The sequence below is a fragment of the Marmota monax genome, unplaced genomic scaffold, assembly GCF_021218885.2.
Source record: "Marmota monax isolate L192 unplaced genomic scaffold, Marmota_monax_Labrador192_F-V1.1 WCK01_AAM20220418_F8-fsc00015, whole genome shotgun sequence".
Classification (NCBI taxonomy): domain Eukaryota; kingdom Metazoa; phylum Chordata; class Mammalia; order Rodentia; family Sciuridae; genus Marmota; species Marmota monax.
Window position 1 is genome coordinate 761,135 of NW_026692194.1, and position 13,896 is coordinate 775,030.

The 13,896-nt window shown below is 39.4% G+C and overlaps 1 protein-coding gene across 1 annotated transcript in view; it reads right to left on the reverse strand.

Moving 5' to 3' along the window:
• Positions 1 to 7,130, reverse strand: part of Plek (pleckstrin) — a 30,524-nt gene extending 23,394 nt beyond the window's left edge. The window contains exon 1 of the mRNA XM_046422537.2: positions 6,971 to 7,130. Coding sequence (XP_046278493.1) covers positions 6,971 to 7,012 — 42 coding nt within the window. The 5' untranslated portion in view covers positions 7,013 to 7,130. The remainder of the gene's footprint in view (positions 1 to 6,970) is intronic.
• Positions 7,131 to 13,896: the final 6,766 nt, after the last annotated feature.

Here is a 13,896-nt window from a genome sequence, read left to right on the forward strand (position 1 = left end):
ATTAAAAAATGAAAAGAGGTGGGATGTAGCTCAGTGGTAGAGGACCCCTGGGTTCAATCCCTAGTACCAAACAAAACAAAAAGCCAAAGGTAATTTTGTACTATATATTAAATAATTTTGTGCATGTTAAATGGTGTGGAATTGTCCACTTGTGGTGTCAAGCCAGTGCTCAAAAGATTCAGGTTTTAGAGCATTTCAGATTTTTTATTTTTGGATTAAGGTGTTCAATTTTGTTTGTGTATGCATGGTTTGCATGTATACGCCTGCACGCTTGTGTGTGTGTGTGTGTGTATGTGTGTAGCATATGTCTGTTTTCTTCCATTACAAACAAAAATCTATTCAATTACAGGCCCACAATGGTGTGTTTTAGATGCTAAGTCAGATTTAAAGTTTCCTGGTAAATATATATGGTCATCATCATGGGACTGATATATCAGAGTCTGACATTACATGACACCAAAAGAAGAAATCATAAAAGGATAAGACATCTGCCAGGCACAGTGGCGCACACCTGTAATCCCAGTGGCTCAGGAGGCTGAGGCAGGAGGATCGAAAGTTCAAAGCCAGCCTCAGCAAAAGCCAAGTGCTAAGCAACTCAGTGAGACCCTGTCTCTAAATAAAATACAAAATAGGGTTGGGGATGTGGCTCAGTGGTCAAGTGCCCCTGAATTCAATCTCTGGTATAAAAAAAAAAGATGAGACATCTGATCATATTTTTAACATGAACTCTGTACATCAAAAAATAAAGCAATAACTGGAAGCAAAAGCAAATGCATGGGTATTTACAATATATCACTAAATGATTAAAGGTAAAGAACCTTAAGGTATTTTTTAAAACATTCTAGAATCAATAAGAAATATATAAATGCTCTCAGTTTTCAAATGGGCAAATAATATAAACAGGCAATTCTCAAAAGAAAAATTAATGTGGGTCCAACAAAAATAAAAATGGATGACTTCAACAGCAACAAAAAAATGCAAATTGGAATTAAGTAAGACACAGTCCTTTTATTTAATAAGATTTTAAAAAATATTTTAAAGTAAAATGTATGGGCCAAGATTTGGGGAAAGGGCATTTGGGAAGGGGGAAGAGCTCTATGACTCAACAGTTTAATGTGGCTGTCAAAAAAAAAAAACAACAAAAAACAAAAAACTACACTCATTGTGGGTTATATAAATAGCATAGGATCTAAAAGAGGAAAGCAATATTCTAACTTTAAATGGGCATAGCCAGGAAGTGACCAGGGGCCCTGGAACTGGATGACTCCTGCTCAAATCCCAACCCCAGCACTTTCTAGCAGTGTGACTTTTAAGCAAATTTCTACATCTGGCAAATGAGGATAGTAATAATCCCTATGTCTCAGGGTTTGGGGAGGTTAAATGAAGCAATCCACATAAATTGCTGAAATCAATATCTGGCACACAGTGAGCACTCTTTAAATACTACCTATTCCCTCTAATTCTATATTTATCAGGTGCTAGGAGAACTATGCTGGGTTCAGATAAAATTGGAGCCAGTTCAAAACAGAATACAAAGATGACACCTTCTCTCCTGGGAGATTGCTGAAGGAACTGTCTATGAACAGGCAGAGCAGACGAGAATTGTCTTTAAAGGTGTGAAACACTTGGATTATTCTGGAGTCCCAGTAGATGGAGGTTTCAAAATACAGTTTTATGCACAACTCAAAGGAAAACAATTAAATTAGTGAGTTCCTTAACAAAAGAAATATTCAAGATGCTTGTTAATAGAAAAATAAAAGAAATGCAGGCTACAGAGAAGAAGTTCAATTGGACATTTAACATCCTTTTCTACCCTGAGATTCTATGCATTTGTCCCAAAGAGCCTGCTTTCCCTATATCTTTTTATCTTTTTATTTCTATAATTCCTATTTCTAATCTTTGGGCCTCACCAGCAAGGCAAAAAGTAACAATAAGTCTTAGGAGCACATTTTACATGTCATCTAAAAATGAACATCCTGTCTGAAATTATTTTTTTAATACTTAAAAAAGTTGCCATACTATGGAACCCTGATTCCTTGGTCTCTATGAGTCTATTTTAGGCAAATTTCTTTCAAGTTCATCCAACTAATGATAAAAGAGTCTGCTTCAGACACAACCTGGTATTGGGTGTAACAAATGAACAAGATCCAGTCTCTGCTCTCAGTTTATAATTTAACAGGGAAGAGAGTAATATCTAATTCATTGTGATGAATGCACAAAATAGAGCATGCCTTCCTGTGTATGTCCAGCTTCACTGAAAGAAGCTACAGCTCAGCTGAGGGGTGTTGTATGCCTGTGACCCCAGCTACTCAGGAGACTGAGGCAGGAAAGTCACAAGTTCAAGGCCAGCCTGGACAACTAAGCAAAACCCTGACTCTAAATAAAATAAGGGATGGAAGTGGAACTCAGTGGTAGAGTTTTAACCTAGCAGGTAATAACCCCTAAGTTTGATCCCCAGCAACTGAAGAAAAAAAAAAAAAAAGCTACAACCCATGGCTGACAGTTGGGGCAACTGGACTTTTGTGTTTATCTATAAAATAAAGATAACAAATTACCTACTTCTCATTGTAAAGGTTAAAGGAGATGATAAAGGGCTTAGCAAAGCAACTAGCTGGGAGCAGGGGTTTGAAAAATATGTATCCAGGCACCATCATATATGCCTACAGACCCTGAGACTCAGGAGGCTGAGGTGGGAGGATCACAAATTTGAGGACAGGGGCTGGGATTGTGGCTCAGTGATAGAGTGCTCGTCTAGCACTTGCGAGGCCCTGGGTTCGATCCTCAGCACCACATAAAAATAAATAAATAAAATAAAGGTATTGTGTCCAACTACTTCTAAAAAAAATAAATGTTTAAAAAAAAATTTGAGGCCAGCCTTGGCAACTTGTCAAGACCCTATTTTAAAAAGTGTAAAGGACAGGAGATGTGACTCAGTGATAGAACCTAGGTTCAATCCCCAGTACTGGGAGGTGGGGGGAACAAGTACAGTGGTGTAGGCAAGGGTGGAGTTATTCTGGCTTGAGGTTCTTCTGAGTCCCACCTATTACAGCAAAGAGTGCTTTTGGAACAGAAAGTCACTGCAATATGAACCCAAGACGGCCAGATAGAAAGTGGTTAAGCTCAGCTCTATGCAAAGCTGAGGCCACACTACCAGGTTCCAAACCAGATGTGCCACTTTTATCTGGGGGATCTTGGGCAAGGCTCTGCCTTTCTGTACGTTATCTTCCTTATCTATAAAGTCAGGATAATTGTACCTATTGTGTAGGGTTGTTCTAAGTATGTCACATGAAGGGACTGATGCATGTAATGCTTAGAACTGTCCCTGCTGCCTGACAGACACTGCATGTGTTAGTCATTACCGTGATGACGAAATCAATGGCTGCAAATCTCTGGGATATTTCATCTGTCCAGAAGACAAGCCAGCTGTAGGAAAGGGTTCCTGGGCAAGGACCCAGGATTCTCCTGTCCTCTCTTTTGTCCTAGACTCTCCCTTTCTGCCACAGTTTTCTGCAGCCCTTTTCTTTCCTGCCTCAGTTCCGTATCCTTCTATTTCCCAACACCCTAATTCCTGTGCTTTCTCCCAGTCTCACAGGACATCCAAGTCCCAAAGCCACTGAATCAGTCCTGTTGTACCTACTGGTTGCTGGGAGGGTTGTCGTGGAAACCATGGTCTGCTCCATAAACCTCTAGGAATGAGGGAAATGACTTGGAGGAGTCTAGTCTATTTATTGTATTCATTTGCTCCTTTCTGTTTTTTTAAAGCCATGCATATGAACATATTCCCTTCAGCAGTATGTATTCAAACACATGCAAAATAAACACCTAATCAGAGAGCAAAGGAGGCCTAGGTTACTAAACCCAGTCTTGCCCACAGTACAATTTGTCCAGGCCCCACACTGCTTCTGCTGAGTTCATCTGACCTCCCTTTTGTCGGCTTGCATAGCCTGCCTTTCAGAACAATGCCTGGCATCATGAGATGATGGTCTGAATCCCAGGTTAGCCTCTTACCAAATGCTTGATAGGGAACAAGTCACTTATTTTCCCTGAGACTCATTTTTCTCAACTCTAAGATGAGAATCACAAAGTGGTAAAGACTGAATGAGGTCACATTTGTATACCAGCCAGCGGCTACCTAGTTGAGTCTAAATGCTTCTTGGGAAAAAAAAAAAAGTGACAAGACTTTGAGGCAAGGAGATCTGGGTGTTTGGAATGAAAAGGTTGGAAAATGACAGAATTATGTGTTTAAGATAATTATAAGTTTAAGATAATTATGTATTTAAGATCTTAGGAGGCCAAAGAGGAAACATAAATTGTGAAATATTATCTCTCAACAGAAGAAAAACAGAAACATTTTGTAGTTACTAGCCCATTGGCTGTCAAGACCAAGATTTCTAAAGAAAAAAATTCCTCTGTGAGCAAGAATATCATATTTCTTCCACCCAAAATATTCCAATAAAAGCATTTATAAAACAAGACCAAAGAGAAAGTTGTCCTTTATTACTATCCAAGTGCATAAGAGAAAAAGATGAATGGAGAGAGATTCAACTATTGTTACTTGTCATGTTTTAACACAAATAGTCATGGTTAAGGCTCCTAACAGTCTCATCAGAGAAAGATTTTCATGGCTCTTTCTTCATGATTAACTTGGCCACCACCCCAGTGACTGAAAAAACTTAATATCTAAAGAAATTAGGAACGTTTACACCTTGTGGGAAACTCTGGCTCCAGGTTTAGTTCCACAACTGACAAAGAGAATATTTATGAACCAAACTTTTCTTTAAAATGTCAAATTAGCCAGAAATGGTGGTGCATATCTGTAATCCCAGATATGCAGGAGGCTGAGTCAGGAGGATCGAAAGTTCAAGGCCGGGCTCAGTAACTTATCGAGGTCATGTCTCAAAAAAAAAAAATTTTTTTTTTTAAAAAAGGGCTGGGGATATTGCTCAGTAGTTAAGTACCCCCTTGGTACCAAAAAAAAAGGGTGAGGCTGGGATTGTGGCTCAGTGTTAAAGCACCCCACCCAAAAAAGTCAAGTTAGAGGACACAGCTTGGTGGTAGAGCATGAGGCCCTGAAATAAGATTTTTAAATAAAAACAAAATGCCAAATTAGAAAATTTATATGGATAGTATTCAAGTGGCCCCCACATAAAAATGCAAAACATAGGGAAGATGTAAATTGAAAACAAAAATTTTAAAGATACAAATTGTGAAAATATCAGTATGAAATTTTACTAGGTTCTAGGCACTTTTCTAAATGGGCATCTACAGACCATAATCTGAGAGAATGATTCTCACTAATTAGAAGTTATTTACTAATTTAAGTCCATATGCTTCATAACCCTGACTCTATTATCCTCCTTTCCTAATGAAACAATCTCAGTTATTATAGAGTGAATACATATTTTGTAGTTGAGAGAAGTTTAAATACAAGCATGCAAACTTTATAACAGCAAGTTTCATTGCAAGATGTTTTCCATTGTCTAAAAACCAAACAAACAGAAAACCCATGCAGAAAATGTTTTCATTCACCTGCTTTTCTCAAGAAGCCCAAATGGATTAGGCAAATCCGTCAACATTGATTATTATTGGTTTTCAGAGGAAGCACCAGTTCCTATCACAAGAACACTACATGCACCTCTGTGTGTAAACCTGTGTCTCTTCCAAAGGATGTTTCAAATTAGCCAGAGACAGTACCAGCTAGGGGCACATTTATCCTCCAGCACCAACTCATAACTCCCCAACACAAATACATTGCAAACACTTAGATTAAATTTGCTTTGCAAGATCCTGGGGTTCTGAATTGAGCCCAGTGCCATGAGTCAGTGCCAGGAGTCAGAGTGTGTTTCTGGTCCCAACTCTGTCACACCCATGTGACCATGGATCTCAGTCTCCTCTTGTGCAAACGAGGAGATGGGGCCAGCTGATTACAGGTCCATTTCAGACTGAATTCAGAATTGGAGCAGGCAGCAATATATGCTGTTCAGTCCCCTTAGAAGTAGAACATTTTAGGCCAACACGTAAAACAAAGCCTAAAACAGGGTCTTGTTAGGTGTTCATTCAGCAGAATGGCAGCGGAAGGGATGTACTAAAATTCCGTTCACTTCTGAATCTCTGGTTTCACGTGGGTTAGTGTGAGCATGCTTGTGTGTATAGGCGTTGCCCACAGGATGCCAATAAGCCCTATGTGTGAATTCACCATGGGGGCTTTTCACATCAACTCAGAAAACACCCAGCCAGAATCAGAAGAAAGATGAACGGCCTTAACAAGATTTAGTGTTCCTTATACCAAATGAGTGAGACAAGGCATTTTTAAAGTATGCTCAGTTCTGTATATCCTACTCTTTAAAATTGTGCTTCTGCCACCTTGATGGCCTATTAAACAAATTCATTAAGAGTTGTGAGTGAAGAGATTTCAGTATAATTTTTTAAAGATAATGGGCTTTTCAGGCATCAATTTTAAGAAGATGGCCCAAGAAATAAGCTATAATTACTATATCATTTTTCAACTTATTTTTAAGCACTCCTCCCCCAAAAACAAACAAATAAACAACCCTGAGGGCAGATTTGAATAAAAAAAGAAACAGTCTCTCCGAGTAACCTCTGCAGTAAAAGAGTTGGCTCCTTCGGCAGATGCACATGAGTGACTCTTAAAAAGTTTATTCTTAATTGTGAGGGAGTTAACCTAGGCCCCTCCCTCCAGATCCTGCTGCTCGAAATTCTCAGGTCCCCAAGATTAAACTGTGCTAAACTCTGAGCTGGATCAATTTCCCTTTAAGAGACAGAAGGCAGTAGAATACCTATTGACTCCTCCACCCCAACCTTCCCCAGTGCTGCAGTGAGCTCCTGTTTTCATCCCAACAGGTGCAGCAGAATGTGTTCCTGAAAGGAATTGGGTCGAGTTCGAAGCTAGACACCAGTCTTCCCCTAGCCTGTCTTGAGTGACAGCCTTGTGAGTGGTGCTTCTACTTACCTTTTTCACAAGGTAGCCCTCCCTGATCTGCTTGGGTTCCATGCCGATGGACAGAAGGACAGACGGTTCCCTTCTCAGACAAGTCCTCTCAGAAGCTCACCTTCCTCTGAGACCCCAGGCGGTTGTGGGCTGTCTTTTTCACAGTGAGGTCTCTTTCACAATTTCCCTTCTGCTGGTGATCGCATGATCACATCCTCTTCCCCTCAGTGGGCTGGAAGAGCAGAATAAGGAACTGTAGAGCCAAACAGCCCAGGCTTTGCTCATACTGGAAACATTAAAAATACAATTGGGTGCAATATTTGCCAAGATAAATTTTTATTACCATAAAGAAAAGAATTATCTTTTTTATTTTTTTTCCTAGAGAGAAAAAAAATAAACGATAAAAAGAAAAGGAAGATGAACAAGAAAACTTTACTGGTAGAAACTATCCTGCTTAGGAATTGTTCTTGAGACCCTGAAAATGTTTGATAACAATACCAAGAAATCCAGAGCCATCTGATTAGCATAGAGGTACCTGCTGTTAAGTGAACATTTACTTCTCTCCCAGGCCCTGTACCAGGGGTTTGTCAGCCTACCTTATTTAATTTGGTCTTCTGAGGAGCCCTATAGGAGCCAGGCAGGGTGGTGCACACCTGTAATCCCAGTGGCTCAGGAGGCAGGCAGGAGGATCGTGAGTTCAAAGCCAGCCTCAGCAAAAGGTACTAGGCAAATCAGTGAGACCCTGTCTCTAAATAAAATACAAAATAGGGCTGGGGATGCAGCTCGGTGGTCAAGTGCCCCTGAGTTCAATCCCCAATACCCCCCTCCCCAAAAAAAGAATCCCAGAGGGGAAGTATATTGCTGCCCCTATCTTAGAAATAAGGAAACTCAGGCTTGGATAAAGAAAGCGGTTTTCTCAAGATGACTCAGCAGGTGAGAGGTGAAACAAGAACAGAAGGGAGGAACCACACCAGGGTGCCCCTGCCTCCCACTAGGCATGAGAGCAGTGCCCACAGTGGACACTCACCCCACAACAGGCCTGTAAAAAGAAGTCTGCGATCAAACATGTTTGAGAAACTGTTTATTATAGTTACAATTTGGTGAATGATCTTACAGATTAACCAATTAAACATCAAGTACCACACAATGATTGCCATAACAGATTCCCAAACTTGCTTGACTACAGAAATCTTTTTCGAACTACTCCTATAGACAATTTGGTTATGGATTGAATTGCGTCTCCCCCCAAAAAAGACGTCGTAACCTCAAGAACTTCAGAAAGCGACATTTTTGGAATAGGGTGGCTGTAGATGTAAATAGTTAAGTTGAAATGAGGTCATGCTGGAGCAGAGGGGCCCTTAATCCAATATGACTGTTCTCTTTATAAGAAAAGGAAAAGAAGAGCCACACAGAGAGAAAACAGTCATGTGATCACATGATAGAGGCAGGGTTATAGTGACGAATTTAAAACTCAAGCAATGCCAAGGATTGCCAGCAGCCCCAGAAGCTAGAAGAAAGCAAGCAAGGATTCTCTCTTTGAGTGTCATGGAGAACATTGCTCTGCTGAACTGAAACCTCCAGCACTCTGAGACAATACATGATGCTGTTTTCAACCACCCACTATGTGATGATTTGTTATGGCAGCCCTAGAAAACAAATGCACTTTTGAAAAGCTGACATTGAAGATGGGCAAGTTATTTAATCACTCTGTGCCTCAGTCTTCTCATCTATAAAATAGGGATGATAGCACCTATCCAATGGGGTCATTCTGAAGATTGAATGAAACAATACCCACAGTTTCAGAAGTGTCTGGGAACATAGTAAATATCCGTAAATGTTAGTTATCCCTCATCTTCAAGGCAAGTTTCCATTATCCCAGAATTGGCCCTTTTCAATAATTAGTTCAACAGAGATGATAGAAGTAATCATAGGACTAGATTTCTAACTAGTTCCCTTTCCTTATTATACCAGTCAGTGTTCTTTGACTGTATTTGACAAAAACCAATGTTGGCTACTATAGGCACATAGGAATTTACTGGAAGAGAATAGGATGGCTCACAGACATGAAGGAAAAGTGAAGACTTAGGTCTCTGGAGGGACAGGAACCAGGGCACTGCAGGATTCCAGAAAGTAAAAACCAACAGCCCATCTCTTTGGGGCATCAAGGTGAAAGTATTCTGGTGGTTTTGTGGCCTGTGGCAATCTCCAGGTGTCAGGGCACTGAGTGGCCTGGTTCAACTTAGAGCTTCCCTCTCAGGAATCTCAAGGGGTAGCATGTGGACTGATGGCCCTAGTAGGCCATGCACCATGGGGCAGGGGTTTTCCCCCAAAATAAAAGGAAGATGCGGAAGTAGTAGAAGAGTGAGAGGTACCTAGACGGGGAAAACCAACAGATGTCCTGGTCCGAGGAGCCAGGAACATCAGGGGAAGGAAGAAGTTCAGAGATTCTCTGAGAACTTCCTGATTCATTCTCTTCCTTCTTTCCAACTATGTTTCTAATCAGCAGTCATGATTCCTCTATTTTTCATTTTTTTCCCTATTAATATAGATTACATAAAATTGTAGATAACTTGCCATCCGTTTCTCATTGCACCAAAGTTAATTAGAAATTATTAGAAAGCATTGGAGTTAGAAGTAGAGGAATTAACATTTGATGACACCTAAGCAAAACAAAAAAATTAAAGGAATGATTTGCTGTGTTTACATTCAAAAAAGTATTTTGCTGTATCTGTACCGGCAATGGAAACCACCATCAATACATTAACCAAGTCTTATTCATGGCTACATTTGTCTTCTTTTCATTGACCAACTGATTTCTAATTTGGAATCCTTTCTACCTTTGTCCTAGCATGATCAGAAGATGTATTAGTCAGTTTTCCATTGCTCTGACAAAATGCCTGAGATGAAAACACTTAAAAAGAAGAGAGGATTGTTTGGGTTTCAATCCATGGTCACTTGGCCTCATCACTGTGGAACTGGGGCAAGGCAGAACACCTTGGCAAGGGAACATGTGGTAGAGCAAAACTGCTCACCTTGTGGCAGCCAGAGAGCAGAAAGAGAAGGGGCAGAGCTCCAGATATCCCCTCTAAGAACACACCTCCAGTGACCTCACTCCCTTGCACCACACCCCACCTCTTAAAGTTTCAATGGTAACTATAACTTTATCAGCTGGGACCCAGGCCTTTAACACAGAGACCTCTGGTGTACACTTAAAATATAAACCCTAACATTAGGTTTTTAAGTTCTTTACACAGAAATGTCATGCTATTTAAACTTTTTTTTAATGCCTACAGTATAAAAGTACTCCCTGTGTTCTGAATAATTCATTTCAAGAAACTTGGACTGAGTCTTATTCATGAATAAGACTTTACTATGTGCGAGGCCTTGGAATAGATGTAGGAATAAACGTCCTGGGATTCCCCAAATGTGTGAAGCAGTGGAACAACTGGTGGATTAGATGTTGCCACTGGGCTCCTTCCACTCCTGCCCTGGGTCATCATGCCTGCTTAGCAACACCTTGTGGTCAGTAGAGAGAACTGCCTGGATCGATAGGATTTGGGACTTGAGGAAGTTCCAGCAAATGTTCTTTTTTATCAGACCTCATGCCCGGTCATTAGAACTTCTTCCAATATCTTTCCTATGTACCTGGACAGGTTTACTTTATTAAACCTCATCCTGTCATTCTTTTGATTCTCCCATATTTGATCCATAACCTTGGAAACATTCTTGTAGCACATTTTATTGGTGTAAGGAAAAAGTAAGACTTTGGAAAAAAAAAAAAGATTACTATGTGTTTCCAATGTAAAATTCTGTGCTATTTACAGTAAACCTTCATAAGGTTGATTCTATGGTGTTTGTAATTTTCCTTGTCTTGGAATCATTTTGCAACTCTAAATTGTGGATAACTTACAGCAATGCAAACAATTCTTGCAAGAATGGAAACTCTATATTTCCCTAGACCACCTCTACCCTCTTCCTCATCCCAGTCCCCTCCCATAGAAAAGTTTTGTGTCTAATTAGAATTGCACTTCAACATTCCTTTACTCCATGTAAATTTGTCTTTGATCTCTCTTTTCAACGAGTTGTGACATCTTGCAGGAGTTAACACTTCAATAAATTTTGATTTTTCTTATGTAAGAGTCACAGTTGTATCTCTTCTTAAAATTTATTCTTTAGCATTGGCAACTCAAAAAAAAGACCTTAAATTTAGCTGAATTTAGTACTCAGTGCTAGTACTGACCCTAAATTAAGGGAAAGATGTACAAACCTACGAAGAGTCTGATATTTTACCCAACTGCAAGCTAACAAGTCAGCCTGCCAGTTTTGTCAAAACTAGTAAAGATATAGATATAGATACATACAGATATAGATGTAGATATTGTTTTGTACAGGGGATTGAACCCAGGGGTGTTTATCCACTAAGCCACATCCCAGTCCCCCTTTTTATTTTATTTTTTCTTATTCCAAATAGTTACAAATGACAGTAGAATGCATTTTGATACATTATAGATAAATGGAGTATAACTTCTCATTCTTCATACACCATGTAGAATTACACCAGTCATGTAATCATATATGCACATAGGGTCATAATGTCTGATTCATTCTACTATCCTTCCTAGCCCCATACTCCTTCCCTTCCCATACCCTTTCCTCTGTCTAATCCAATGTAACTCTCTTCTCCCCTAGCCACACCCCCCAACTTATTGTGAATCACCATCCGCATATCAGAGAAAACATTTGAGCTTTGGTTCTTTGGGATTGGCTTATTTTACTTAGCGATATTCTCCAGCTCCATCCATTTACTGGCAAATGCCATAATTTCATTCTTCTTTGTGGCTGGTAATGCCCCATTGTGTATATATACCACATTTTCTTTATACATTTCTCTGTTGAAAGGCACCTAGGTTGGTTCCATATTTTAGCTATTGTGAATTGAAATGCTGTAAATGTTGATGTGGCTTTGTTACTATAGCATGCTGATTTTAAGTCCTTTGGGTATAAGCTGAGGAGTGAGAAAGCTGGGTCAAATAGTGGTTCCATTTCAAGTTTCCTGAGTAATCTCCATACCACTTTATAGTTATTGCACCAATTTGCAGTGCCACCAGCAATGTATGAGTGTACCTTTTCCCCCACATCCTCACCAAACTTATTGTTGCTTATATTCTTGATAATTGCCATTCTGAATGGAGTGAGATGAAATCTTAGAATAGTTTTGAATTGCAATTCTCTAATTGCTAGAGATGTTGACCATTTTTTCATATATTTGTTGATTGATTGTATATCTTCTTCTGTGAAGTGTCTGTTCATTTCCTTAGCCCATTTATTGATTGGGTTATCTGTGGGTTTGTTTTGTGTGTGTGTGTGTTTTGTTTGTTTTTTTTTAGTTCTTTATATACCTTGGAGATTAATACTGTATCTGACACAGAGACACACATAGAGTTATCTCATACTAGACAAAGAAACCAAAAACATACATTGGAGAAAAAATAGCCTCTTCAACACATGGTGCTGGGAAAACTGGAAATCCATATATAGCAAAATGAAATTAAACCCCTATCTCTCATTCTGCACAAAACTCAACTCAAAGTGCATCAAAGACTTAGGCACTCAAACAGACACCCTGCACCTAATAGAAGAAAAAGTAGGCCCAAATCTTCATTGGGTCAGTTTAGTAACTGATTTCCTTAACAAGACTCCTAAAGCTCAAGAAGTAAAATCAAGAATCAATAAATGGGATGGATTCAAACTAAAAAGCTTCTTCTCAGCAGAGGAAACAATCAGTAATGTGAAGACAGAGCCTACAGAATGCAAGAAAATCTTCATCACATGCACCCAGCCCCTTTTTTAATTATTATTTTTTTATTTTGACTCAGGGGTCTCACTAGATTGCTTAGGGCCTTGCTAAATTGCTGAGGTTGGATTTTAGTTCTTGAACTTCCTGCCTTAGCTTCTCAGCCACTGGGATTACAGGAGTACACAACATGCCCAGGGACTTGTGGATTGTTAATGAGACAAAGGATTTAATTACTCCCAGCACAGTAAATAGGATAAGTTAAAAATGTTTGTATTGGTTCTCTTGCCCCCAAGTGCTGTCTTTTAGGGACGTGTTATATTTATTACACTAAAGAGTAAATGAATCTGCTCTTTGCTCTGGAAGGAGACACTATATCTTTTAAGGCAATTCTTCATTATGTAAATATCAAAAAAGAGCGTTCCTTCACTTATATGGTATGAGGTACACGAGAACTCTGTGTTACAATTTACCCTCAAATCTAGAACTATTCTAAGAAAATAAATAAATAAATGGACTATTCTAAAATAAAAAGTTGTTTTAATAAAAAGAAAGCATTTCTGATTCATCTTCAACTTCTTAAGCTTTATCATATAAAACTGAAGATTGTGATATTATTATTACATAATCCATATTATTATGTTCATAACACTTTGTTCAGCAAGACTCTAACTTAAGTAAAAGTGGATTTTTCAATGGGAATGTTAGTCCATTCTTCCTCTCCCCCTGAGAGTTATCGATGTATAGACAATTGCCCGTTAAAGGGGGTGCCTTGGTTAAGTTTAAGATTTAAATGGAGAGTATAACTTTCTGGGTGTCTGAAGTCCACTCCAGATAACTGTATTCAGATTTCAGATTTTTTAAAGTATTATTAATTATAGATTTGACACCAACAACCGCCAAAAACTAAGAAGATAGATCCTCTAGAAGAATTCCATTAACACAAACAAGTGGGAAAGCAATGCCTGCTGGAGGTGTGGACTGCTGAGGTTCCATGCTGAAGGTCAGTTCTGCTAGAATATTTGGAAGAGTGCAGCACACAGAGTGTACAGGACATGGCTCTGGGAAATGCTTGCCAGTTCACACCTGGCACAGAGAGCATGCCATCTGCATGCCATCTGAAGGAGGAGAGTGGCTCTTCTGCCTGGAACTG